General features: G+C 47.8%; 3 protein-coding genes across 11 annotated transcripts; 2 read left to right on the top strand and 1 right to left on the bottom strand.

Annotated features, from left to right (window-relative positions):
- Positions 1-136: 136 nt before the first annotated feature.
- Positions 137-6,081, top strand: LOC105695060 (TATA element modulatory factor). Of its 5 annotated transcripts, none has more exons than XM_012416299.1 (13): positions 137-155; positions 733-1,354; positions 1,433-2,306; positions 2,386-2,913; positions 3,015-3,122; positions 3,250-3,531; positions 3,640-3,975; positions 4,038-4,250; positions 4,330-4,476; positions 4,550-4,942; positions 5,024-5,264; positions 5,330-5,453; positions 5,552-6,081. In XM_012416299.1, the coding sequence occupies exons 2-13, from the start codon at positions 745-747 to the stop codon at positions 5,836-5,838; spliced, it is 4,143 nt and encodes a 1,380-aa protein (XP_012271722.1). In that variant the 5' UTR covers positions 137-155; positions 733-744; the 3' UTR covers positions 5,839-6,081. The 5 variants fall into 5 exon arrangements, with proteins under 5 accessions (XP_012271722.1, XP_012271721.1, XP_012271720.1 ...); XM_012416298.1 differs by lacking the exon at positions 137-155 and adding an exon at positions 355-446; XM_012416297.1 differs by lacking the exon at positions 137-155 and adding an exon at positions 362-494.
- Positions 6,082-7,527: 1,446 nt separating this feature from the next.
- Positions 7,528-26,897, bottom strand: LOC105695058 (serine/threonine-protein kinase SMG1). Of its 5 annotated transcripts, none has more exons than XM_012416293.1 (17): positions 26,751-26,897; positions 26,034-26,319; positions 25,301-25,524; positions 24,963-25,215; positions 24,746-24,875; positions 23,314-24,661; positions 23,091-23,247; positions 22,486-23,014; positions 22,191-22,378; positions 18,262-22,062; positions 17,901-18,174; positions 14,090-14,352; positions 13,698-13,974; positions 13,032-13,495; positions 11,524-12,950; positions 10,323-11,282; positions 10,037-10,221 (listed from the first exon to the last, which is right to left on the bottom strand). In XM_012416293.1, exons 2-17 carry the CDS (start codon positions 26,258-26,260, stop codon positions 10,037-10,039), a joined length of 10,707 nt encoding a protein of 3,568 aa, XP_012271716.1. In that variant the 5' UTR covers positions 26,261-26,319; positions 26,751-26,897. The 5 variants fall into 5 exon arrangements, with proteins under 5 accessions (XP_012271717.1, XP_012271718.1, XP_012271716.1 ...); XM_012416292.1 differs by having other exon boundaries at positions 26,034-26,331; XM_023431988.1 differs by having other exon boundaries at positions 26,034-26,334.
- LOC111673907 (alpha-1A adrenergic receptor-like) lies at positions 16,985-17,715 on the top strand. The gene has a single exon (XM_023432004.1). The coding sequence runs from the start codon at positions 17,303-17,305 to the stop codon at positions 17,684-17,686; it is 384 nt and encodes a 127-aa protein (XP_023287772.1). The 5' UTR covers positions 16,985-17,302; the 3' UTR covers positions 17,687-17,715.
- Positions 26,898-27,126: the final 229 nt, after the last annotated feature.

Here is a 27,126-nt window from a genome sequence, read left to right on the forward strand (position 1 = left end):
CTATGGGATTAAATATGAACTGACACATGGAAATCGCGGTCGGTAAAAACAGAAAACTGGTTTACGGGCCGAACATTAATGGCGGCAGATTCAAACGCTCGGAAGGTTGATTGAAGATTAAATCGATGTCTCGACTATTACTCTCTTGTCAAAATGTATAAACTGATTCTCCGAAACACTTTTGTCTTGCGATACTTCTTTTAAATCTCCCGAGAATCGTAATCCATTCAAAGACACACAGATTGATGTTTCAACGCGGTCGAGTGGTCGTATTTTTGTAAACGAGAGATAAGACGCGGAAATAGAGTCGCATCTAGAGTGCCAGCTCACGGGTGCATCTTCACCCCCTACATCAGGGGACGTTGCTCGAGAGCCACCCAAGAGCTGTCAATTTTCTTCCCAGAGTTTCCTATGGAAATCTTTAATTCTTGTAAAGGATCCGCCGGGTGAGGCGTTCATTTCGTAACATCGTAATTCCTGCGAAAAAGTAAGGGGTTCGTTAAAAGCCACTGGCAAATTCGCTATTGAAAATCCTACTTGGCGACCTAACCTCCTGCAGGTCTTCCTGCGCACTCGCGCGACGTTTAATTATTAACAGTAGTTAGTTGTCAGAGAAATTATACGTTTTGTTAACAGTGGCGTATTTTTCGTAGTATTAATGACGATTATTCGGCACAGTACTCATCTAGTGGATTGGATTGTTGTCAATTGTCTTCCGTCTTCCTGCGTTAGGTATGAGGAAGGATGAGCTGGTTCGACGCCTCGGGTTTCGCCAGTCTGGCCAAGTCAGCACTGAAGGAGGCACAGAAGACGATAGACAAGGCACTGGACATTAAAGAGGAGGAACAGAGAATAGGGCAAAGCCCATCGAGTGACAATTTAGATTTCTTTGCAACTTGGGGTTTAAAAACCGAGGGCGGACAAGAAGAGACGCCTTCTTCGCACAAGCATCAACAGAGTATATGGGGAAGTTTTACAGGGTCTTTCTTTGAGAATCCAAAGTCAGGAGATGAAGAGACGCAAAGAAGCATCAAACACTCTGCCTCACTGCAGGAATCGTTCACCGATGCCTCAAAAGGTCTCCAAGAAATATCTTCGTCTTCGCTGCCGGAAAGTCCCATTAGGCAGAACGTGGATGAGAGCTTGTCGAAGGAAGACTCAAAGCTATCCAGTGAGTCCGTGGCTTCCAGGGAGAGCTTCGACTCTCCACTTGGCAGCTTGAGAAAGGATGTTATCTCGGAGACGTCTAGTGGGGACTACGACAGACCTAATGATGCATCGGATGAGCTATCTGGCAGTGATTCGATCAAAGAAGCTAAAAGTATTTCCATTGATAAGGATGAGGAACATTTCAGTGAGTACATAACATCCTTGAATATACGCCCTCGTGCCCGAATTTAGTTGTGATGCTTATAAGTCTATTAATATTCAGATTCCATGGAGAAAGATGATTCCTTAAGTAAGGTGATGGACATCGATGGGGAGAATAATCGCCAAACTAATCAAGAGGACTCAAGCTCTAGTGGGGACAAAAAATCAGTGAATGTAACGAGAAGAGAGCTAGGTATCAGTCATTCGGTCAACCGAGTATCCATCGTATCCAGTGGCAGCGACAAGAAGAGCTCCGACAGCCTAGAAATTCTTGGATCCCACTCGAGTACTGACACCGATTGCACTACCACACCGGAATCTGATGCCAACTCCGTAAGCATCACAGCAAGTACTTCAGTGACGGGTCCAAAAGTCACCTCCGAATCCGTCGAGATCCTGCCTGACAGTTCAGTGACATCTCCGAGTTCCGTCGAGGTTTTGGGTGACTGGAAAAGCGAGGGAAGCCCATTTCTCTCTCCAGTGGAGCAATATCGTTCAGAACCTTCTCCGGTAGGTTCAGACCGAGGAGAGTCCGTCACCCCGTACGCTGAGGAGCAGGAAAGTTCCACATTGGAATTCTTCGGAGGACTCGCAGTCCACTCCTGCTCCAGTGTCTCTCCCTTCGAATCGCCAGGCAAGGATGCAAACGCTTCCCACCTTTTCCCAGGCACCGACAGCTCTGCCGAAGAGTCCTCGATCTCCATACTCACTCCAGAGGATCCTACAAAAAGATTACCAACCGAAGAGAAGAGTTCAAAAACCTCGCCAGAAAGCATCGAGGTTATTCCAGACGCTGTCGATGAGTCCGACGAAGTCAGCCTCGCTGAGGACTCCTATACATCAGCTTCGGAGTGCACCGTCATAACTGTCATGGAGACTTTCCATCACATGGAGCAAGCAAAGACCAAGATCGAACACGTGGACAGAAGTCCTAGGTAAGAGTATCGACAAGGAAACTAAATCTAGATATTTTTCTTGCTTACTTCAGACAGTATTAACACAAGTTTTTGACAGGACCTACGACACTTGTCCTGAAAATGTTCAATCCCCTCACATACCTGCAATGGGCAGTTCGTCGGAAAACCCTCTGAGTGCCAGCCTCGATTCACTTAAGGAGAAGCATGGCATGCATCTTCCTCTAGAACCCATCACCACCCAACCGATTCGCAAAGTGGAACACCTGGAGGCAGCTGCAAAGCCTCCTGAGATAGACCCCTTCGAACGTCTGAAGAGCTCCACCATCGAGCCTGATGACAGTTTCCAGGAATCCGAGCAGCCTGTCAAACCTGACCCTCCGGAGTGCTCTGATCAGTACCCCATGCTTACCGACTCCAGCTGCGAAGGGACTCTCATCGAAAGCAGCTCCGAAGAAAATGCTGGACTTCTCTGTTCGGTGGAACCCAGTCTCGTCGAAACTACTCTGACAACCAGCTCTTATGTGAAAACCATGCTAGCCGACGCAATGGTCGAGAAGGGGGAAGCCGTCGACCTGGAGAGACATGCAGACGTGCCCAGAGAGAACTCACCGATCTCTTCCGAAAGGTAGTCTTCCTAACCTCACTTTCAATCTTCTCTTTCCATCTCTTGCTTTCCCTGCATGGAAAATATACACTTTATAAGTGAATTCCTCTCTGTTTCTGCAGTCGTTCAGATCTAGTAAAGATAGGATCAGACCATACGAGTGGCCACACCAGTGGTGACGAGCTGGAGACAACGACGTCGAGTGACATCGAGATCATATCCAGGTACAGGTACGACCGTGTCTCTTGAATTTCCTCGTAAATAAGTCATTACCAACGCCAGTGGATAAATAATGCTCGAAATCTGTGAAGAAATCCTTTGTTATATTTTAATATCTGGAAAATGTACTCTCCGCAGCCCCAATGGGGACTCCAGCTCTACGCAGTCTCGCCAGAGTCCGGCGAAGCTGCACCTGCAGAAAGGCGGAGATCTTCTGACGAAAACTCTAAACAAGACCAGGGGACACTCCCGAGAACTCAGCGAGATCAGCCTGGAGTCCGACGACACGAATCTCGAGATAGAGAAATTATTGAAACGGATTCAAGAGATGACGGAAATTCTGGAAGCCAGAGAGTCGAAGCTGATCGACGTCAGCCGGGCTAACATGGAGCTGCTCGAGCAGAACAATATGCTGAAAAGGTGGATTCCAGAAGCGTAAAGTTACTCCGAAGAGATGAAGTACCCTTCGCAGTACCTGCAGATGATTGATCGAAACCAAGGAAAGCGTTAACGATTATCATTTTTCAGGCAAATGGATAATTTCGAGAAGAGCGCCGAGCAGAGTCAAGACTTGTCTCAGATCACCGATGAATATACTCAGAGATTGTCAGCTTTGGAAAGGAAGTTCCAACAGGCGATCCGCGAACGGGACACCCTCAGGAAGAACCTGGAACAACTCAGGCAGGAAACGGCGAGTAGATTATCCTCGCAGATGTCGATCATGAATGCAGAGAAGGACGAGATAATTCGCGAGCTGAGAGAAGAGGGAGAGAAGCTCAGCAAGCAGCAGCTTCAACATAGTAACATTATTAAAAAACTGCGACTGAAGGAGAAGGAGAACGACGCTACGATAAAGAATCAGAAGTTAGTTTAATAGATTTGATGGCCTCGTTATAAGAGTTGTGGATACAGATATGATTTTTTAGGGAACAGATCGAAGAACAGGCTTCGGAGCTGGAGAGACTGAAGCGATCTCTTCACGCCAAGGAAGAGGTGGAGAGGAGTCAAATTGTAGCGGTGCACACGTTGACTGCTAAAACTAAGAAACAGGAGAAGGAGATCCTGAGTCTTCAAGAGAGGCTTGACAATGCTCAACATAAGATGGAGGCTTACAAAAGAAGCCTGGACGCTGCCAAAGTGTGGGTGAAATTGAAGATATTTTGGATTTTTGTCATCGACACTGAAGGACGCTGAATTATTTCTCTTATATATTTTTAGGGAGCTGGCTGACACTAAACAGAATCTTACAATCGCTGAGGAAGAGCTCAAAGAAGCGATCGAGAATGCTGGAGAATCTTGCCAGCTGGCTGCACAGGTGGAAGCCCTAAAGTCGAAGCTCCGACAAGCTGAAGAGTCTCATGTCAAGTAATGTTCGAATTTGTTATAAGCATAGTGATTTGTATAATTGTTTGTAATTAATTAATTTTGTAACGAACAGGAGAGAGGAATCGTTAAAGCAAGAGAATACGGAACTGATGAAACGCCTAGAGACTGCAGAGGCTAGATGCGAAGAGCTCTCGGAGTCAGTGTCGACTTCTACGAAACCTCTACTCCGACAGCTGGAACAACTTCAGGCAAACTTATCACACAAATCGAATAGCTTTATGAAGCAAGAGAAGGCCATGTCGGAAAGGATCATCGAGCTCCAGACCAAGCTGGAGAACTTGGTGGAAGTCGATCGGTTTCTCAAGGAGGAGAATCTTAACCTCAAAAGCAAGATGTCAGCCTTCGAGGCAAGAATCAACTCTAAAGAAAATGAGAAAGTGAGGCTGGAAGGTTTATACGAGCAGATGAAGCAGGAGTACGAGAAGCTCGCCGAGGAGAAGAAAATGTGAGAGTCTAAAATATTCTCTGTAGACTTTAACATGCTAATAATTAATTAATTAATCAATCCTAACTTTATTCCTCGCAGGCATCGACAGATCATAGAATCGCTGGAACAAACTCACGCCAGTAAAATAAAGGAGCTTAAAAGGGAAATAAACTCTCTGGAGAACAAGCTCTCCATAGAAAAGGCAGCAACTGATGCAGAGAAGAGGAAGAATCATGCAATGTTGGAACAGCACCAAAGCCTCGACGAGGAGTTACGACTCAGTCCTACTCTAAGCATCGGAAGAGACTCCGTTGGCAGTACGAACAGTGTGTGGCCCACTGTGAGTATTATAAATATTTATTGACAGTTAAACCAAGATAAAATCTTCTCTAATCGATGTTTCAGTTCAACGACTCGATGTTCGAGAGCAGCTCCGGAAGGTTTCCTAACGTCTACGAGAGCATAAGGTCTGGTTCTAACAGTACCTCAATGTTCGAAAGCTTACAGGCGCAGCTAAAGCAACGAGACGGTAAGTCTTGATTTAGAAACAAATCTATTAAATAAAAAATTTTTTCCTCATAAAAATGGAACATTAAATAATGTGTATCATCTTCATGTTTGATTCAGGTGAAGTGCAGCAAATGCAGTGGGAGCTTTCGAGAAGAAACATTGAAAGAGATGCTCTAAACAGTGAATTGTCAACGTTGACACAGAAAGTCGAAGACCTTAGTTCAAAGGTCAGCGAAGCAGAGACTTTGAAAGAGAGTCTCAACGAGATCCAGACCAGGTACGATGCACTGCTACAAATGTATGGAGAGAAGGTTGAAGAAAATCAAGAGCTACGACTCGACCTGGAGGATGTCAAAGACATGTACAAAACGCAGATTGACCAGCTGCTGAAAAGAGACACCTGAAGATCCCCAGAGGGGATCTAAAGCTTCCAGGATATTAAATATCCTGAAGGTTCGATCTTTCGAAGAGACTAGTGAGTTGTTCCGAGATCAATAGAAGGCTTGATCTAAAAGTGGATCACGTTAAAGGATTCAAAGTGATATCTTTAAGGTACGATCTAATTTATCTGTCAGAGAGGCAAGGCTCTTGATTTAAATCCTTTCAAATAATTAATTAAATTGTGCACTCTGTGCTTCATCCTTTGAGACGCTATGAAAAACCTCAGCGTAAACCCTCTTCTATTGAGTTTCCGGAGTCTTTAACAATTGCCAAAGAAATGTAGTTAAATGAAGAATGTATGAAAAAGAAAGAATGGAGTACAGAGTGCGCGATGTCAGTGCATATTAACTCCGGTAAGGAGGGCAAAACTACTTACAGGCTATGGAGTTGGATTTTATATTTGGTGTTGGATATTTTTTGTATCTTGCCCGAATCGTGTTATAATATTTTGCTAGGAAACTGTAAACGAAGAAAAGGAAATTCGGAGAACAGAATCATGCTGGAAGATAATCAAAAACAGAAAAGGGTGGTTAGGATATCTGGTGTAAAACGCTATTGATAAAGAGAATCTATATATTTGAGGTTATTGGAGGTTAGAACGGGATTGACTGGTCGCATGATATTGATATATCACAATTCTTCAGCGATTTTAGAAAAAATCGGCTTCGATCTAGAAACGGGGGTGCAATGTTAAGGAGAAAAGAATATAAACATATTAAAAGTAAGAACGCAGTTTCTACAAGATTTTCTACACTCGAAGGGACGCTTTCAGTATCCGTCTCAAGTTCGTTGCACGCTTCGATAGCTATTCCGCCTGTTCAATAATATCGAGATATTATATTACAGGAAAATGAGTTCTGGCAGAATTTATAGAATATATTCCACGTCCTTTTTGTATGCCACTACGAAACATAATATAGAAGGTAATCAGTTGCAATTTCAGAAGTGTCGTTCCTTCGAACTAGTCAAATCAGGTATCCACTGGGCATGAATTGTCGAAAGGGTTTTGCCGATGTACCTCCTACGAGAAGATGTCTTTTGGCAGGCTAGAGGAGTCTTAGTTCTAAGATTCACTGCGTGTCCTTCGGGTCGTTGATTTGAGCTTAATGTGTGTACATTTCATTTTATTGGGACTACGATAAAGGGTCACTGTATATATGCTGCATAAAATTCATAAAGAGCGAGATCAGGCACGTCGATTCGCTATCAGTTGTTATCTCGTACTGCTTTAGGAAAGTTTAGGGAATAAAATCAATAAAATTAATATAAGACAATTGTACGGTGATACAGCTGTCCGTGCCTTTGGGTCAGTTTCCTTGACTGGGTTTTTATCATCATTGTTATGATATTATTAATTATATAAAAAGAAATTGCGTATTGTTAGAACGAGGCCTTTACGAATCCCTTTAAATTCCGCTCAAGGAAATCGCCCCGAAGACAATCTTCGGAATCAGATTCTTTTCCGTAGACGACGTGTGACGATCATGTGATATGGACTGTATTATAATTTTAAATAATGTAATATAAATCTTAATAAATCCATTCACTTCGATCCAGTATTTTTTCATTATCCAGGAACCGCTGTGTAGAAGAGAGAATTGAAAAGCATTTCACTCGTACTTGGTCGGGGCTGAGAAATGAAACAAAACTCGTGAGATAGTAGCAAGTATAACCATTTATCGATATTCACGACTGTGTTATTCAGATTTTGACAAGTATTACGTTTACCTTAACACGACGCAAAAGGGAAAATAAGGAAACAAGGGGGGAAATTTCGCTCCTAACCTCGCTCTTTCTCCTGCTCTATCATAGCTTCCTCTCCTGATGTTCTATGCAAACTTCTTTCTACCGAATCTTCTTCACTACGCTCGACTTCACAACCTGTCAATTCTCAATATAAACCATTCGGAATATTTACCGCACACCTCGTCTACTTCTTTCAATCCTTCAATTAGCACCAAAGTTAAAACTTCGAGCCATCGACAAGGATTCCTCTTCTGGACCTTACACTCCTTATCACTCCGCTGGATGCAGGGGGCATCTCTCTACTCTGTAAGTTTACGATAACTAGATTAAGGTTAATCAATCGATATTAGAAACAATATTAATTATCGAAAAAATCGTGATTTCGTGTTACGGGGGTAGGAGCTTCTTCCGATACAGTGTGCTGATCGGTGCGGTACTTTTTTTTCTTCTTCATGTTTTCCTTGTTTCTTTAGGTTAACGCGCGAGAAAAAATCCTAAGCAGTACTTTTACGCAGCAGAAGAAATTAGTGTTGCAGCATACTATGCTTAGGTTATGTTAAGGATCCTCGCTACACCCTCCGCAGACACTCCGAGTAAACTGGTGTCGATGGATCCGCCTTTGGAGGGTAACAATAGACGAGACAGCACTCTAGCCTGTTCCACTGGATGTACAGAAGGTCATCACTGTTTTCTTCACTTGTCGATCACTCAACAAACTTTTCATCGAACCAATTAGAATTTTCAACACATATTTATTAGATTTATTTCCACCGATGTAGTTAGAACTTTTTTTATCAGCATATCTTCCAGATATAACTATCTTCCGTAGTTTAGCTACGTGTCAATTCTTGGTCAACCCAGTGGATCGGCAGAATGGTGTACGTCTCTTTTAAAATGTCAGGCCTTGATTAGCCCAACGCGATGACACGATTGACAATGGAGGAATAATTCGCTGAGCCGTCAATGCCTTCTCCGTCAGCTGTCAACTGTGGAATTATCCTCCATGTACGAGCCTGAGGTGGATCGACTGGCTCCAGCCCGAGTTAATCAATAGCCTCTCTGTAACTATCGCACTAATGTAAAGACGTGGATAGAATTACGTGGATTCGGTGCTTCCCTCAAAAACAAACACTCTCTCTCTCTCTCTCTCCCTAACATCTCCAGAGACGAATGCAGAGAAAAACTTCCTTCCTCTAGACAAACTATTTCTTTACGAATCTTGAGGTATAATTAGCAAAGCGTGCGCGTGCGTGAATTGACCAGAGGACTAAAAATAACCTATCTACTCGATAATCATCAAACATTAAGTGATCAAATGGTTGAAAAAATTCCAGTGGAGCAAAGTAGGACAGTTTCTCTCTGCACGATCACCCTGGCATTGGATCGATCTAATGATTCCATTGTCGAGCTGAATCACCCACTGTCAATGGAATGCTTTGCAGACTTTACTTAAGGGTAGCATCAATAAAGTGCATCACCAAAATTACAAACCCTAATTCTCCATCCATCCGACTAATCTACCCAGTCAACTCCCTTCTAAACATTGCGCTAATCCAGAGATACCTTTCCACCATCAGCCTGAAGGCCCTGTCGAACACTTCCCCAAGAGAAATGCACCTCGAGAACCAATAGAGAACGTATGATTATGTTAAAGGTCTACTGGATTAACAAACTCACATTTCCTCCACAATTTGGAGACCGCTCGAATCAACAATTCGACCCAGTGCCACCTCTAAAAACCTAACCCTTCCCTCTGTAACCTAACCTATTCCTCACCAGATCGCAACCACGAAACAAAACTGCTCACTCCTAACTCCACATTTTCCACCAGTCGAACCACATTTCCATGGATAAAAGCCCAGATATCGGTAGTCGAGCCATCCCATCCTAACCTCAAAGCTGATTCCTGACGGTAACAAAGTTACAGCCCGATGAACTCTAGCTAGAACCGCGATACACTTTTTTCCATCCACCGTCGGCCCGTGATTAAATCCCCTGACAGGCTGCTCCGCAGAATCCATCCGAGTTCCAGAGAGCTGTCAGGCCGCTCCGTGTGACAGCTTTCGACGGGGCCACGAAATCCTCTCCTCGTCCACACTCCTTGTTCCCACACCTTCACCAGGTCGTTAACCAGGCAGTTAATCGCAATATTCCTCCGACGAGGGCCTCTCTTCACGGCGTAACTACTTTCCGGCCTCCAGGTAGCCGTTGACGCCAGGCTGGTCCTTGATGTTCGCCCCAACCGGAGGCTCTCTCCGTAGCGTGCCCCAGGTGTCTGTGGGTGGCTGGGCCCCTGCATGAGAGCTGGGGCCTCAGGGCTTGTGCTGACACTGCGAGACACAGTAGTGCATGCCACTTCCTGGAGCAGAGGAGCTTTTGACCCGACGGCGCTCAGGCGCCGGTCCCGGGCCCCGCTCAGACCCAGGGTGTCCAGCCTTCGTAGAGGAGAGCCAGGTTGTCGAAGCTCTGCGCCTCCCTGATGACGTATTCCACCTGCTCCGCTGTAGTGTACTTCCTGGCTGGATTGGGATCTCGTCCCTCCAGCTTCATCCGCACTCTGCGCCACACGTTCAGCGCATAGACGTTCCTTTCCTGGACGGCTGTCAAGATGAGGTTAAGATAATTAAACGTCAAATGAGTTTAAAATAATTAAACGTGTCAGAAATTTAATTTAAAAATTAGAGAGTTTAGGTTATCCTACCTTTGCCGGTGGTGGGGTCCCTGGCCAATGGGATTCCCTTCCTCGGGCTGAGACACACACTGTCCTGTCGAATGAGCTTCGCCTTCCTCTTCGCCAGGGCCTCTCTTTCAGCGTTCTTACTCACGACCCTCTGCTCGTTGGCAAACTCCAACAGCTCGCCATAAATTCCTGGAGCCTTGGCAGCGATGCCTTCCAACTCTGCTTTAGCTGCAGAGGCTCTCGCAGGGTTCAGGTTCTCCGACTCGAGTTCCTTGACAGCAGACGAAATGCTCTCGGTGAAGGCCCGATATGCAGCCAGGAACTCCTGCAAGCCGATCAGGTTCTCTTGCTTCGCCATGGTTCTCAATAATCCTCTGACATCTGTCATCAGCCGGTGGTGCTCTGCTATGATGGTTTGTAGGTTAGAAACCTGCTCTCGAAGGCAGTCTTGAGCAGTACCCAAAGCCTCTTGTTTCTCCGCAAGCTCTTTCTGCGTCTCTAGGATAGCTTCAGAGACAATCTTCTCAGCCTGTCGCAGCCAATTAGTATCCACATTATTATCTAACCGCAGCAGCTCAACCAGACTCTCTTCGATCATCGTAACAGAAATTGTTAGGTTAGCTGTCAACATGCAGCTCTCCTCCCAGTGCTTGACAAGTTTCACAAAGTTCGCATCGTTATTCACACTTTCCGATGTTCTGGTACGTAAAGCTTCGTAATGTAGAATAGAATTACAGGTGTTCACAACAACAGCTGCCAGGTTGTGCTGTCGAGTCAGTTTCTCGCAAGAGGAGAGCACTGCATTGTCAAAGGCTGCCATAACCTCACCGAGTGCCGGATTGGCTCCGGCTGCCCATTTCAATCTCTGGCCTGCACTGGCCACTAAATTCTGCTGCTGCTCCCTCGCTTCGCAGACTCGTGATTGCATGCTCGACAATGCAGCTGCTGTCTTCCGTAGCTCGAGCATGAAAGTCGGTCGATCTAAACATAAATATACTTTGTGTTTATTTTTCCTCAGCTAACTTCAAAACGAGTCAAACAGAGATCGATGCTACTTTAACTTAAAATTAGGACAAGTTTAAATCTATTGTACCTAGCTCTCCAAGAAGAGTTAAGTTTAATTCAGTAATAATTACATATAAATATAAATAATTTTCAGTTAAATTAAAATTAATTGTAAACTGAAATGAGTATAATTTCACAATATTATAACAATACTTACTAAGAGGGTTGAGAGGATTGAGGCTCGATCTGAGAAGCAGGCTATCCTCATGCAGCCAATTATGAGCGGTCAGCTGGAGCTGCAACCTCTGGACACTAGCTCGGGCCACCTCGACGCCCTGCTGGGTCATCCTGGCACTTTGCTTCCTCCTCCATGCGCTCTCCAACGTACTACTTAAAGCACTGGCCTGGGCAAGCACTGAGCCAGAGAACAATCCCCTCTTCAGACAGATATCCACGATTTTCCTGCAAAGCTCCTCGATGGAGACCTTGCTCTCCGCCCCAATGTCCCTCTGCTCGATTTCCGTACTGACACCGAGGCCCATCCTCTGCAGCAAAAAGCACAGCGCAATGGCCAGGGTCTGGGAAGTGACCCCAAGCAGCTGCCTTGACACATAATCTGCCGTGAACACTCTCACAGGTTTGTTCAACCTCTCATCATCGTAAACACTAGCTAGGCCGCCCCTGAACGCCGTGGCGATGTCCCTGCACATAGCGAAGAACTCCCTGATGGTGTGGAGCCTCTTCACCAGGAATATATCCTCCAGGACCCTGCGAGCCCCTTCGTTGAAGATAGGAGCAGCCATTTCCTTGGCCTCCCTGACTTGGTCAATTTTCCTCCAGCACTGTGGTACGTCCAGGGTGCTCAAAGTGGCGACCAGGGCGTTCCCCTCGACCTGGAGCTTCTCAAAGAGTCCATTGAATCCCATGAGCAGCATCTGTCCTGGTGCTAGGCTCTCCTCCTGGCCCTGATCTTGGCCCTCCGCAGGTCTCGACAGGAGATTCTCGAACCTCCTCCTCATGTTCCCGACGAGATTTCCAACGAGCCCGTGTGGACTCTCCATCTCCATGACGGTAAACCTGAGATGCATCTCCAGCTGAGCCAGGATCTCCCCCAGGGGTATTCCTGTAGACAGGACGATCTCATCCAGCTCGGCCACCATCCTGACCACAGTCGGCTCCTCCGTGGCGATAGTCTTGGTCGCCTCCGGCAGGATTATTGTGTGGAAATTGTAGTTCAACTCCTGGAGACCCTGATAGATCCCCTCGGCACTTCTCAGACATCTCAGGATCACCGGAATCCTTGGATCGACCCTAGGGTCTTTGTGCACCTCCGGGACCAGGGTGGCCAGCTCGGCGATGAGAGACGACATCAGGCGCATCTCGTCCAGGAACCAGTCACCCTCCCTTGAGGTTAGGTCGACGAGGCACTCGCCGGCGCATTTTGCGGCTCCCTCCATCATTAGATAACGTTTGTTCAGGGCGCAGAGGGCGGTTATCGTTACGCACTCCAGGGCACGTTCCGCTCCTTTCTCACGGCGAAGGAAATTCGAGATCTGGCCCCGAGCCTCTGCGTATGATTTTTCTATCCTTACGAGAGAGTCTGGCAGACCCTCCGATGCCAGCCTCTCGTAGGCTTTTTTCAGCCTGGAATTAAAATATTTTAATATATGAACGCAGGGAGTTTCATGATTATAAAATGGTAAGATAAATTCTATCAAAACTAACCTCTCGTTGGACTCTGAAAGAATGGCCTGCATCTGGTAGGAGAACGCCACGACTTGTTGACTCTGAGGGCCATTATTTGCTGATGCAGGGTCAAAGTTGGCCTCAAACTGAGACATCACCTCGTGGCAGGCTTCGATAGTCCCGGTGGATAATAGTTTACTGGCCCAAGTGTGATAGGCAGCTGTTCTGTGCTGAGCCAGGATGCTCATCGGGTAGAGACTGCAGATTGCGGAGTACTGACTCAACAGGTCCAAGCAGCTTCGGATGAGAATCGACTGCTGGGTTGCGAGCTGGGTCAGCTCGCTTTCGGACTGCTCGCATTGTAGAATCATCTGGCTTTGTCCTGCGTTCTGGAGGAACTCCTTCACCAGGTCGAAGACCAGGTGGTCGTCCTGAGTCGTCGGAGTGCCTATCTCCGAAAGCCACTGCCCCAACTGTGGCCCACGCACTGCTGTAAGAGCGATCTGAAAATAATTATTTCAAACTAATTAATACTAAGGTAACCTCGAAGCGTGGTATTTCCAGGATTTGCACTGATTTCGTATGACGTTAGGTTATCGACGTCATTTCCTGCATTTTTATTTGAGGTTATGGGAAAGATCTCAGAATTGTTACACCAGTAGTCAGACAATAATTAGAAAGGATTCAGAGTACACTTATTCTTACGTTGTGCATGTTGATTTGCTTTTCGCATTCCTCGATTTTCTCCTTCAGACCACACTTGGCCTTCTCGTGGGCATCTCGAGCCCTCTTGAAGGTGCTGTATCTTTTGACGACAGAGTATAAGGCATGATTCCTGCCCATTGCCTGGGCTTCCTTCACCAGAGCCAATTGTTGATGTCTATCTTGCAGTAATTCCTGACACCTCTGTGCAGCCTCGGTCGCTTCAATCCAAAGCGACAAGTGGTGGCATATAAGCGGAAGAGCCTTTGTCAACTCGTCTCTATAAAATTAATTATATTAAGTCGAAGGAAAGAAACATATTCTTTCATCCGATGAGCTTCTAGCTTATCAATGGAACTCCCTAACAACTGAAATTATTTAAAAGCAAGACAAACCTATTGGCCAACCATTCAGCCCTCATCTCTGCAGTCCTCACCGCAAACATGGCCCTGGTAAGTTCCCTCTCCAACTGTTTCCGACCAACTCCAGTGCATCGAGCCCTTGCTTGGCATGCTCCATAGCTGGCGATGCTGTTCTCTGCACCAGCTCTCCAGTCTACCAACGGGTCATACACAAAAGCCTCCAGTAACGTGAGAAGAGTCTCTCTCCCTCTCCGCATGACCCTCAAAGTGTGTTCACAAGCCAGCCTAAAGATTCCCTAGAAAGTAGAAAATAAATCTAATACATCCAGAACACCATGTAATTGCTGCTCCACTGCTAAACCTTATATATCACATCAACAAGCCTAAACTCAAAAGCTCTCCCCATCGTCAACAAAAATTCCATCGACCACTTGCATTGCATTCCTCCCCAAAATAACCTCCGTTCCTCTAATCACCTAATGGCGTAATTCCCTTAGCGTCCCCATTTACTGCATACTCGTATTTCGAAACGATCCATCCACGTCAAGCCTTTCCGCGTAAATTACAATACAACTAAAAAGCATGGGTCGCCCCTAATGAATTGAGCCCCCCTAACCTGAAAATCCTAACGCATCCTCGAGGTTTCGACCCGCGTAAAAATGACAAATCAGCAGGAAACGACTGAGTAATCTGTTCTGTATTTACCCCAATGTCGCGGTTTTATCTTCCCACGGTCAAGGGAGTCAGAATGGTCGTCAAATCCCGCGATTACGAGCGATATCCTCGCGATATCGCGAGCGTGGGTATTTGACAGGTGCGACCACGTGGTCAGGGAGCGAGGGAGAGGTCAGACACCACGTGACCTCCGGCGCCAGGGGTGAAGGAACTCGTAGATGGGGATCTCCCGTAGAGACAACAACCCTTAAATGTGAGGGGACTCGCCTCGACACGTTATACTCTCCCCGGGTGAGACGATTCACCCCCTTGGGGTGCCGCCGGAACAGGAACGGCGAGTCCTAACTAATGATGTTTATTCTCCTCTCAGCGCGGAGCTTATGCTCCCGATCGGCCTTCCCGATAATTCAGGACGCGGCTCGGGCATCGACGGAGAGAGGGCCGTCCCCTTAGTGAGAGAGGAAACTCGACGGCAAGAAGGCGCACCGTGTCCTTTCGGCGAAGATTTTCTATTTTTTTTTCCGGTAAAGATTTACCATTTACTACGACAATGATTTTCTATTCCCTCCGGGAAAGATTTTTAACTTCCCACGGCAACTTATACGATCTAATCATCGAAATTGATTTTAGGATCCAGGAAAGCCGAAGAGTGAACCTTTGAACTCGGATGGACCGTGACTCGTCTTAAAAAGATATAAAAAAGGAATAAAAGTAGAAGTCGAGGGGCCGATCAATTTTAATTTCAAATTAGAAACTCTGAACCTGTCTGAGGAAAGTAGGAAGCGAATGGGAGAGATTAATAACGAAATTACTGAAGAGAACGTGGCATGGACCGTTATTTAGGAGAGGCGCCAGCAAACGTGAAAGAGTAACTAAAATAAAAGTGAAAAGTGTGTTGCACAGTTGTAGCAACTGGTTATAACTCGACTGTGTATTGTGCAAGGAGATTTAATAAGAAGATAGCCCTAAAAAAAAATGAGCCCAGCAGAGGGTTTCTTCTTCGCTGATAGAGATGCTGCGGACTGGCCCTTCGGTTCATTAGAAGCAGTAAGTGTACCGCGGAGAGTACATCCTTCAGGCAAGTATTTCTATCCAAAGGGACGATCAGAAGGTAAGACTGTAGAAGAAATTTATGTAGGTTTTCTCGGACAGATGGAGGGAATAAAATCTGAGAGCACCTGAGTAGATATGGAGATAGCGGAGGACTCTGTGACGACTGGTGGCCACATTGAAGAGCTATCGACAGGACTTCGGAACCTGACGGAAAGGGAAGAGAGACAGCAGAGCTTCTCTGTGAACCACATGTATTGGATCCTTGTCGACAGCGTCTTATTTGTCCTCATAGTATGTGGGAACGTCTTGACAATTCTGGCAGTCAGACTGAGCCGAAGACTCAGGAATGTCACGTCGAACTACTTTGTGACCAACCTGGCAGTCTCGGACTTCCTCGTGGGTCTGACTCTGCCCTATCACCTGGCTTTCTACCTGGACGAGTCTCTGGGGAAGCTCTCGATAACCTGCATCCTCCGATTCGTCCTCATAAGCTTCGCAAGCTGTGCCAGCATTTACAATCTCATCGCAGTAGCCATTGACAGGTACATCGCCATCGTGCATCCTCTGAAGTACACGAGATATATGACCAAAAAAGTGGCAGTGATTATGATAGCGATTGGTTGGATCGATGCCATCGCCATCTCCACCATTCCGATATATTGGAACTGCTTTGAGGCCAGCAGAAATTCTTGCGAACTGGACACCGTTTTGCCAAGGTACTGCAAAGACTCCCAAAACTGATTCTAAACAGCAGTGAGGTTCTCCCCGAAGAGGAATGAAATTCCTTAAAAATGAAACACAGCCGTGTTGATTATTTACGAAAGAAATTCCTGGATACCAATTTAGCGGAGCAAGTCTGGGTTAAACGTGCGTTCCAATTATGTAGGAAACATTGCATCCTCTTGAGGTCGAAAATAGTCGAGTAGCTTAAAATCAACTGCGAAGCCATACCTCTTAAATCAGAAATTTCGAAAGTGGAACGAGATAAGTGCTCAGCTCTTATGCTAGAAGTTTCCTCATCGATTCGCTGTGACCACTCACGTGTGTTACCCTTAAAATAAACAAGTGAGTAAACAACACTCAACCTTACATCTTTTATTTTAATTCTTAGGTACTACACTGTGGCGATTCTAACCCCAATTCTGGGCCTCATATGGATCTCGATGTTTCTGCTCTATTGGAGAATCTGGCGAGAAGCGAGGACTCATGCTCACAGATTAAGACTCACTGGGTTTTACAATGCGGAAACCAGCGACTGGAAAAGCGTACAGGTGTGAAAACATAACCTCAAGAAGAGTCATTTAGGTTTGGGGTTAAGAACGCCCCATGACCCTCCACGTATTTGAACGACCTCTTTAAGAATACTTCCTCAATGTTTACACAGTTCTGCCAGAAGTTTTCACCAGATTGTAGCAAAGTCACCTCTGAACTGTTTTCTAAAGGATTTCTAATATGTAAAAGCCATTGCAGGTTACTTTCGGTTAACCTCATTCTTTGACGCAGGTTGTCTTGTTGGTGATGGGCTGTTTTTCCATCTGCTGGCTACCCTATCTAGTCGTGGCCTGCACCAGAGCGTTCGACTGGCACCAAAAGGCCTCTCCGACACTCTACAAAGCCATGTTCTCTCTGGCGATGGCAAACAGCGGGATGAACCCCATGATCTATGCTTGGAAGAATGCAAACTTCCGCAAGGCCTTCTTCAGGCTCCTGCGTTTTCAGTCGCCTAATCGAAACGAGTTCAACTCGAGCCTGAAGAATTACCTACGCAAGCAGAACGAATTACCGAAGCTTGACAGATCGAATAACCAGGCAACAATTAACCAGGAACGTCGACATATCAGGACGATCTCCAAGGACTATTCCCTAGGTGGAACCGCATGCTTCGAGACGACTACCTTATGAATTCTCTTCCCACTTTTTCCCTTTCACAAAAAGAATCACCTAAAATATAACGCCTGTCCGACTGATGGAAGTTCACAGTGTTATCGACAAACCTTCGATGCTTTCATAATACGATTGTGCGAATAGGAAATTAAGTGTAGAATTTTCGTCAAATATGTAAATCTCGTGAAATCGTTACCAAGCGTCTGCAGGCAAAGAGAATCTGCCAACTCACCTCGACACCAGTAACTCCGAGGGCAGTCTTGATGTTTGGAGTCATTCTGAAGGGCACCTTCTCTGGAACCCTGAGGGTCTTGCCCTTCTCGAAACAGACGTTATAATCGATGTGCACTACCTCGCCGGTATTCAGATCGACGAGCACATTGTCAAGATGCCGGTCACCGAGACCAATGATGTAGCCGATGATAGACATGACAGCAACAGAGTACGAGTAGTTCTTCGTGGCCTGCCACCAGCTGCCGGCATTGATGCTGTTGCACCATATCTCCCTGAAATCGCACCATGCATGAAAATTAATCACTTTCTCCTATCAATTTGATTATCACTAATTATCACCAATTAACACATGTACTGACTTTGCGAGGAGATCCTTTGGAGTCTCCGCCATGAGCTCCGACAGCACTTGCTTGAGCACTTGTAGAGGCCACTCTTTCCTGTTCTCCAGTCCGATGCCTCTTTCCTTCAACAGCGGAGCGAGTTTATTGTAAAATAATTCCGAGGGCCTGAGCATCGCAGAGTTCCCAGTTTTGCTGGTGACGGTGCTCTCTCTCTGTTGCCACCTCTTGTACAATGCGAACAAAGGTGTGACACCATCCACCCACTGTATCAATCCAGAGCGAGGGCCCAGAGGTATCACCGAATAATGTCTAGCCCGGTACAACTTGGTCTCACTGTTCTTCGACATCATCGTGTTACAGACTCCCAGAAACTGCATGATCCTCTCGTCCAGGTGTAGATCTTCGAGGCCCTTGAACAGGTACGTGTAGACATGTCCATCCGAGCCATGGAATACCAGCTTCTTTGGTTTGGTCTTCGTGGGTAGGATCTGCACATTGTTGTCCACCGACCTGATGGTAACTATTTTGTTGTCCGCAGAACATACACCTGGCATAGCGATGCAAGTGTCCCGCAGGCTGGCCAGGACAGGACTGATGTCACTCATTATCAAAGAGTAAGCTCCCCTCTTATGAACCCTCTGTGCTAGCTTGGTCTCTAGCTGCTTCAAGGTCACCGCAGCAACCTGGGGCTTGGCAGGGTCCTTCGGGGTCTTCAGTCTATTGATTAACTCCTCCACACAGGGTCCAAACTTCTCCTGGAAGGCCTTCTCGTGAGGGGTCTCCGCAGGCACTGAAGTCATAGCAAGCAGGTTCTCCAGGATGAAGACGACAGGCCTCAGGATGATTCTGTGCTTCTCCGCCACCAGCCTGTCCTTCTCCTCTGGGGCCAGCCAGACGTTCTCCTGGACCTTCCGCACCTCCACCTCGAGCTGCTCGAACCTTTTCGATATCTCGGTATGGTGCTGCGAGAGGGTGGCCAGCCAAAGTTCATCCCAGAGGAGAGTGATCCTCCTGAGCTCCCCGACAAGCACCTTTACCTGATCCACCGAGTCCTGGATTCTCTTCGACAGGCAATCGGCGAGCTGCAGGAAACAGCCGTCCATGAAGCTCCTCCCCTCGTCAGGACTTCCGTCCGCCTCTTCGTCGAGGAGATCAAGGTCGCCTCGAGACTCCTCCGGGTCTTGTTTCCCAAAAGGAACACCCTGGAGGGCCCTCCTCGCGCCAGACCCGGCCCCGACGACCGCGGGGAAGGTGATCAGATGCGGCGAGCTTTCGGCGACCCTGCAGAGCAGTTCCGCCACCCTGGTCCTTACGTAGGCCTCTGGGTGGCTCAGCCTGGAGAACAGCTGGGGGATGATCTCCCTCCAAGGCGCCGTAGGGGTCGTCGAGAGACCGGCCTCCAGGGCATCCTGGAGTTCCAACGCATGCTTCACCACCAGACGGAGCAGCCTAAGGGTCGCGATTACGGTGACACAGTCGTCGACCTCCTCGTCGGCGAGCTGGAGATACTTAAAATAGGCATTGGCGCTCAATTCGTAATACGAGTAGACTCTCTTCCTGGCTTGCCGCCATACGTCGACGAGTCGGTCCAGGAGGTCAGCAGGAGCTCCACGTAGTGCCCGGACGTTCCTGAGCTGGTGCTCGACAGTTTCCGCGGTATTCGGGTCGGCGATCTCGATGTCCCCCTCGTCCTCCGGGAGGCTCTTCCCCGGACTGAGGATCCCGATGACGGTCTCCAGATCTACCTCGGGCATCTCCTGCGGCAGCAGAGCTCTAACACTCTGGCGGTCAACCTCGGTCAACCGTCCGCTCTGCGGGCTGTCGACGATCTTCCTGCCCCACTTGTAGCACCAGGAGGCGAGGCTCGACCACGCTCTGGGAAGGTCGTGGCACTGGTTGACCCCCAAGTGGAGAAGCCTACCGATCGCCATCTCCGCGTCCGGCACTAGGTCGGCCGTCCCGGCGAATAGCTCGTCCATGGAACCGTCGTTGTGTCCGGCCTCGAACTCCAGGAGCTCCTCCAGGCGATGGTTACCCTCGGCGAGCCTGGACTCTTGCTGTACCCACTTGCCGATCGTCAGGAGTAACTTGGTCCCGGTCTCTCTGAGGTCCTTCGAGCGTTCGCCGGAGACCAGGGCCCTGGCCACACCCAGAGCGGTCGCGCTGCAAATGTCCAGAGCGTCCTGGGGGAGCTCCATCCCGAAGAGGAGCTTGGCCAGCTCCCGGAATGCCCTCGCCTCGTTTCCGGTCCACCTGACACGGGTCGCTGCTTCCCGGATGGTTCTGACCAGGTCTTGGAATTCCGGAACCTGGAGGTCCTCTTCGGAGAGGAGACCTCTCTCCCCCAGGAAGTACCTGGTAAGCTCGCGCCTCGCCAGGCCAAAGTTGCCCTGCTTCCTGGCGCTCCGTGCTACTCTAAGCCTCAAGTTTGCCACCTCATCGGAGGATTCAATCTCTCCGGAGGACCTGGTGAAGTAACTCGACCACCAGAGCACTCTCGCTAGGGAGCTTGTCCCCAGGGAGTCGAGCTTCTCGTTCTGAATCAAGTGGAACACATTCCTGGGCTTGCCTGCCACCAGGTCAGCCAGACCTGTGGAGACGTATCGGAGGAGGATGGACTCCCCCAAGTACTCCGAGGGAACGTTCCGCAGCCCTTCCTCGGTTGTCCTCGCTGCCACTCTCCTGCACCTTTCCACGTCCCCCGCGAAAGAATCCTTGTAATCGTTCGCCCTCATCCTGAGAGCGATATTCGTCAGGGTGTTCCAACACTCCGTGACCGTCTTTGCGCAGCTCCAGCTGGTGCGCGACTCCTCGTCGAGGAGGTTCCAATCGGAAAGCTCCTCCAGGGCGATTATCTGTCCCTCTTCGAAGAGTCTGAGGCTTTTCGTTTGCTGCACAGTGATCTCCTCTGGTAGCTGCTTGCGAAGCATACTTCCCCTCTCCTGGGAGAGCACCTCCAGTTCCCTCCTCTTCCAGGATTCCAGTTGAGACCAGTCATTCACCGCCCGGTAGCATCTGGTCAGATGTTGGACGCAGAACGCAGTTACCTGGATGTCACCTTCTGACTTCTTCGACTCCTCCGCAGCTTCTCCAGAGGGTCTATGAGGCTGTTCTTCCAGGAAAGTCCTGTAAGCCTCCGCAGCCACCTCATAGTGACCTGAGGCCTCCTCCGTCGTCGCCCTGAGCCACTGAAATCTCCTCTCCCTCTCTCTGGTGTATGCGTAGAGACCCTGAAGAGCTTCTGCCTCACCGAGCATCACCATGGCTTGCGCAGTACACAGAGTCGCTCGCTCGAACTCCGCGCCTTGGGTGTTCTCCGCGTTCTCCAGGTCTTCCAGGAGCTTCTGCCCGTTTCTAAGGGCGCTCGTGGCCAGACCAGCGTGCAAGGAAACGACGCAAAGAGCCAAGCGAATTCTGTTGAGCCACTCGCGACAGGTCGACCTGTTTGTATGGAAGAAAGTACGCACCGGCTTCGAAGGAGCTGCCAGGGCCATTGCACAACCCTCCGCAGCATTGTGGATGGCTCGCTCCAAGTGTTCCAGGAACTCCACGAAGAGCCTCACCCTAGTCTGCTCCTGTAGAAGAGTATCTAGGTCGTGTTTCTCACGTTTCAAACACTCCCCGTTGTTAGAGATCTCCCTGGCCAGGGTTTTCAGGGCCCCTTCGATCGTGGTGAAGGTCTCTTGAGGCTTGCCGAGGGGAGTCCTGAGCTTGTTTGTTACACAGTGCTGAGCTGCCTCGAAACCTCCCCAGAAAAACAGAAAGGACCGATTCGCCAGGGCCAGTTCGTGCATCATTGCTGTGGTTTCACTTTCCGACCTAAGATTAATTATACTCTATGTTAGTTAACTCTGACGGAGGAAGATTACAGCCAACTTGGAGATTGGTAAACCTAAGTCTGTCAGAATCTTAGGTTATCTACGCTGAGAAAAAAATTTCGGACTTACACAATTGGCCAGCATAAAGTGAAAACCTCAGAGAGGCCAAAGGCATCAAAGTGATGTTCCTGCAGAAGGTACGCCATGTAAGACTTGAAATGCTGGGCCTGCATCTCTCCGTTGCCATTGCCCCGCATGTGGAGTCTTTGTGCCAGAATAAGAGACTCTGTCGAGTAGTCCTTTAATTCTTGTAGCCGCTGAACAGAAGAGTACGACACTTAAGAACAGAACCATGAGGAAATAACCTCCAACTGGTTTATTTTCTACCTCAAGCTCTTCTGACTTGAGGTTATGCCACTCTTACCTTTGTATCCGACAGAAGGCACCGTCTGTTGAGCTTCTGAATGACTATATTAACTGGCACGTACATTAACAACTGTCCATACTTGTCCTTGACAGTTGCGTCATTAGAGGTTATGTGCATCATCGCGAGATCTGCGATACTGGAATAAGTTTCCTCGGACCAGGTTGCATTCTTAGCACCGATTAATGCCTCGATATTACCACACACTGCCACTGAGACTTCGTGGTTAGTCGTTGCTCCACAGGCCAGCAAACTTGACACAATGTTACGACATTCTTCAGTCTTGTTCAAGATACCGATATAGTTCTCAGCCTGGGCACAGATTTCCTGCATCCAATTAGCCAGGAGCAACAGGGTCTTCTCCGAGGTGGTTCCGGTGTATGTCTTTGCGATGAGATTCAGGATTATTGAGAGGTGACCACTGGTCGGTGAGGTGGTCGGCACGTCCAGAGTTCCAGGAAAGATGTCGATAGGGCGACACGAGCCCAGTGATGTTATTAAATTTGAACTCGGTACAAAGTGATTATACCTGTCAATAACAGGGCCAAATGAAATAAAGTAATTAACGAACTATAATAATGCCTAAATCTATACAATATTATTACCTCGAGCAATGAGCATAGAGAAGATATAAAATGCTGTACTGCAGCAGTGGGCTGGTTTGCGAGAGGTCAGGATGGTAAGGCCTGAGTTTAACGGCAAGCAATTCGAGGATGCTTGGTTTCAGAGCCCACATGCCAATGATAGAATTGCTTGCATTGGCTGAAAGAAAAAAAAAAAAAAACGTCACCGATAATGCTTTGACACTTTGACTCTTTGACAACTCACCGATATCAGAAAGGGCTCGCAGCAAGAAAATAATCACGATCTCTGCATGACACTTCTTGTACATCAGATCTCCTAGAGGGTTCTCCGCCACCAGGTTCTCGATTTTATCAACGATCAATTTGTAAGCTATTTCCAGATCGGATAGAACGTATCGATAAGCCTCCTGAAGTAGCGGGATATTTTTCAGACTCAATAAACTGTGGTAGACCCCGAGACTGGCATTCTGTATCGGAACAGAGCTGCGGAACCTCAACCTTAAGAGCACTGAGTCTCGACCGAGCAACTTGTGCACCAACTCTAGAGGCAGATTAGCCGAGACCTCTTTAATGACCTTAGCGATGGTATTTAGTGTGGACACAATGGTGTCATCCCAAAACAGGTCGACTCTTTGCAGCTGTAGATCAATGAATCTGTAAAGTAGCTCGTGGTTCTTAGTGACTCTGCTTTGCAGATATCCTAAAAGCAGGAATGCACACTCATTGGCTACCACAATGAGCTCTTCCTTCTCCTCAGAAAGGTCTGGGATTTTCTTGGTCTTCGAGTCCATGGACTTCAGAAGATTAATCAAAGACTGTTCTTTATCTTTAGGGCACACGATCTCCTTCTCGGTGTTCTTCATGTTCCTCCGATCGTTCTTCTTATTAACACTCAGAGACCGAACAAGTTTGACAAGGCTCTCCTCGTTCGCATCCTCCTTGCCGAGTGTCTTCAACAAAGTCTCAATATTCTTCTGAGATAAATTCATGGTTTTCATGCACTTAGTTAAACATTCTGTATTCTCCGATGTGAGATTGCAACTTCCAACCCACAGGTCCATACCGTCGTCAAGCTCGATGGCCTTTACAACAGTACGAAGCATCTTTGACAAGCAATCTGTCAGGAAGGACCACTGCACAATTGGAGTTAGGTTAGGACTCAGATGTTCACCGACACTTTTAGTTACTGCATTGAACACCGAGATCAAGGAAGTGATTCGAAGAATGCACTCCCTTGGGCTAGGGGAGCCCTCTTCCCCTGGGGAACTTCTGCCTGAGCCCGGTAACGTCAACTCCTCATCGTAGCTCTCCATGTCCTCGAGGAACTGACTGAGCAAGGTCAAGGTAAACTGCAGATCAGCAATCCAGAAGCTGCGCAGTCTCTGCAAGCTGCGGCTAGCATATGTCACCACTGGTTTCTGTTGAGTCGAGTCAATATGCCACCCCACGAGGATGTCTACAGTGTCCCGGAAGTGATTCAAAAAGGTCTCAGGATAGGAGTCGATTATCAAGAGTATAGCATCCACCGTTGCCATTAAAATGTCAGGTCTGTCAACGTTCTCCAGAGTGGATTGCAACTGCGACATCAGCGACTATAACAGAGAGGAAATCACAGCGATTAACTTCACCAAAGTCTACTGCTTCGATATAACCTAAAATCTGGAATCGTCATTCACCATCGAGAAATCCTTCAGCTTAGGCGTTTCGGTGTCCATTTTCAGAGTCTCCGCGAACGACTTCATCAGAAGGCACTTCACGTCGTCCTTTCGCTCTGAGGAATATTTATTGAATATCCAGTCCATGTATCTGGAAGGAAATGCAACAGATTTTAGTTTGTCAGATCAGAAAGATGCTTTTCGATGAACAAAAGGCTTTTATATTTAAAGTTGTTACCTCTTAAAATCTTGATCCGCCACGTATCCCACTCGTCCCAGACATTTTGCGACCTGCTGTTTCGCCTCAATACCTGGCCCGGAGTGCAAAGTGTCCAGAAGACTCTCACAGATAGGATCCAGGTTCCGCCTGATACACCGCTGACTCTCCGGAGAAATGAAGGCCTCCTGCAGCTGCTTACACAGTCCCAGGAAATGATCATAGTCATCCTCTCGGCACAATCTTCTCAACAGTTTGAAGATCCTCGATTCCTCTGCAATGGAAGTTACATGTCTCGTATTTAAAAAATTAGAGGAAGATTAGGGCTGAAATAGGAACAGTTAATAAATGACACTCACCAGTTGATCTCTTGTCGTCGTAATACTTCCCCTGCGAGTTCTCCTGGTTTTTCAGCGATTCCTGAAACTTGGGTCGAGGCGTCGGGTGGTAGACTGATTCTGAATTAGGTTCCCTGTCCGTCGAAGTCTTTTTGAAGGCTCGACCCCTTGTGCTACCCCGTCCCCGGTCACCGATACTTCCTCCGCGGGCCATTCGAAACTCATTTCGCAGCGTCCCGCCAGTTCTAGAAATTCAACGCCAGTCAATTAATTAGTCATCCAACTTTAGGGCACTCGTTGAATCTTACCTTACATACATCATTCAGTTAAACGACACTCCTCGCACAGATTTTTAGGTTAACTCGACACTGTCCCGGGAAAGACACAAGCATGACGGAGACTGACACTGCACGCGTATCTTATCCTCCGATTATCTGATGTCAAGATCCCACCGACACAATGCACCTAATTTCTACAGCTTTTACGGCGATCCTCATTGCAGATAAGCAAGTAAATTGGTAACCGGCCGAAAGGCCAGTGGATTGTATTTTAATTCAGTTATCTCTCGATTTGAAATTTTAACAGCATCGGAAATTTTCTTTGCGATTAGGCCACGTCAAGGTACTCTTTATCCGCACAAGCCCAGAAAGGATACGCTTCCCGTGGTGGATAGCTCACCGACACTCCGTGTCCGACTTATGCTCGTGACTATTCAATGAGAAAAACACTTTCCAGGTTCTGAATTACGTCACACCTCGGTTTGAATCGCGGTACGCCGTGATCTGAGTAGCTGGAGCTCCGCTGGCAAATGACCAAGGTGCCGCGAGGAACGCCGAAGTCATTGACGCCGTGGCCGGTTAACGAGTCCGCGTCGCCTTTCTCTGAGTCACCCTGACTGTTCGTTGCAGCTTTCTCCTGCGACTCTGAACTCTTGGGACCTCGTAGCTTCGTGCCAGTATTTAAGCTCCCACAGCTATTCATCACATTACTTGGCGAGCGGTCTGCATGACCCACAGTGAGAGCAGCGTAACCTCCGATTGCTTTGTCAGGATCTTCTGAAACAATAGCAGAGCTCTTATATTCATCGACTCGAAATCCCCTGTCGATCAGCTCTTCGCCACCCCAGATGGAACCTAGCGAACACAGAAGTATTCCACTCAAAGAAACTAGTGAGCACGAAAAAAGAACCTCAAAATTGGCGGCTGTTTACCCCACACTTGTTTATCCTACACGGTTACGTGCTTTGGGAGCATCAAAGGGCAAAGAGGTTAAGGGAGCTTCTCGGTATCTCTCGGTCACCCCTCGAGAAATCAACGTGGAAAATCCCACGACGGAGGCGAGACTCCGTCTTCCCGCGCTCGATGAAACGAAAAAGAGCCTCGGCGAGGTCGCCGATCGACAGGAAACCTGTGGTCCGCCCCAAAGGGTCAGGGCCATCACAATAAGCGGACACCGTCCTCTTGGGAATTACCTTGCGCCGTTTCTCGCTGTTTCCCTAGTCCTGCCTTCCTCGGAGATGATGTACCGTCGATCTATCGCCGGAAGATACACAGAAGTGAAACGGCACACGACGTGTGTGCCAGCAAACGAATACCCAGTGTCGAGGGGAAAAAAAAAATCTACTCTCCGCGGGTTAAGTCGCCGCCATAAAATTACGCGTTGTCATGGCGGTCGACTCGGGACGGAAGCCGGTACTGATCGACGCGCCGTCTTGCGGAGAGTATGGGAACTAACCTTCTAGGAGTCCTCTAGTCATCCTTTACGTTGATTGGTCGTCAGCCGAACGCGCCAACCAATCAGAAGCCACCATTCATCTTCTGCCGCTTCCGTTTAACTATTCAAATTTT

The sequence above is a fragment of the Orussus abietinus genome, unplaced genomic scaffold (genome assembly GCF_000612105.2).
Source record: "Orussus abietinus isolate OABI.00-Male unplaced genomic scaffold, Oabi_2.0 scaffold35, whole genome shotgun sequence".
Lineage (NCBI taxonomy): Eukaryota > Metazoa > Arthropoda > Insecta > Hymenoptera > Orussidae > Orussus > Orussus abietinus.

Coding starts and splice junctions, on each gene's coding strand:
- LOC105695060 (XM_012416299.1), top strand. CDS start 745: ATGAGCTGGTTCGACGCCTCGGGTTTCGCCAGTCTGGCCAAGTCAGCA. Junction 3,532..3,639: donor CAGAACAATATGCTGAAAAG/GTGGATTCCAGA, acceptor ATCATTTTTCAG/GCAAATGGATAATTTCGAGA. Junction 4,251..4,329: donor AGCCTGGACGCTGCCAAAGT/GTGGGTGAAATT, acceptor ATATATTTTTAG/GGAGCTGGCTGACACTAAAC.
- LOC111673907 (XM_023432004.1), top strand. CDS start 17,303: ATGGGCTGTTTTTCCATCTGCTGGCTACCCTATCTAGTCGTGGCCTGC.
- LOC105695058 (XM_012416294.1), bottom strand. CDS start 26,260: ATGAATAGCTGTGGGAGCTTAAATACTGGCACGAAGCTACGAGGTCCC. Junction 24,662..24,745: donor AGCTGAAGGATTTCTCGATG/GTGAATGACGAT, acceptor TCTCTGTTATAG/TCGCTGATGTCGCAGTTGCA. Junction 22,063..22,190: donor ACTTTATGCTGGCCAATTGT/GTAAGTCCGAAA, acceptor AATTAATCTTAG/GTCGGAAAGTGAAACCACAG.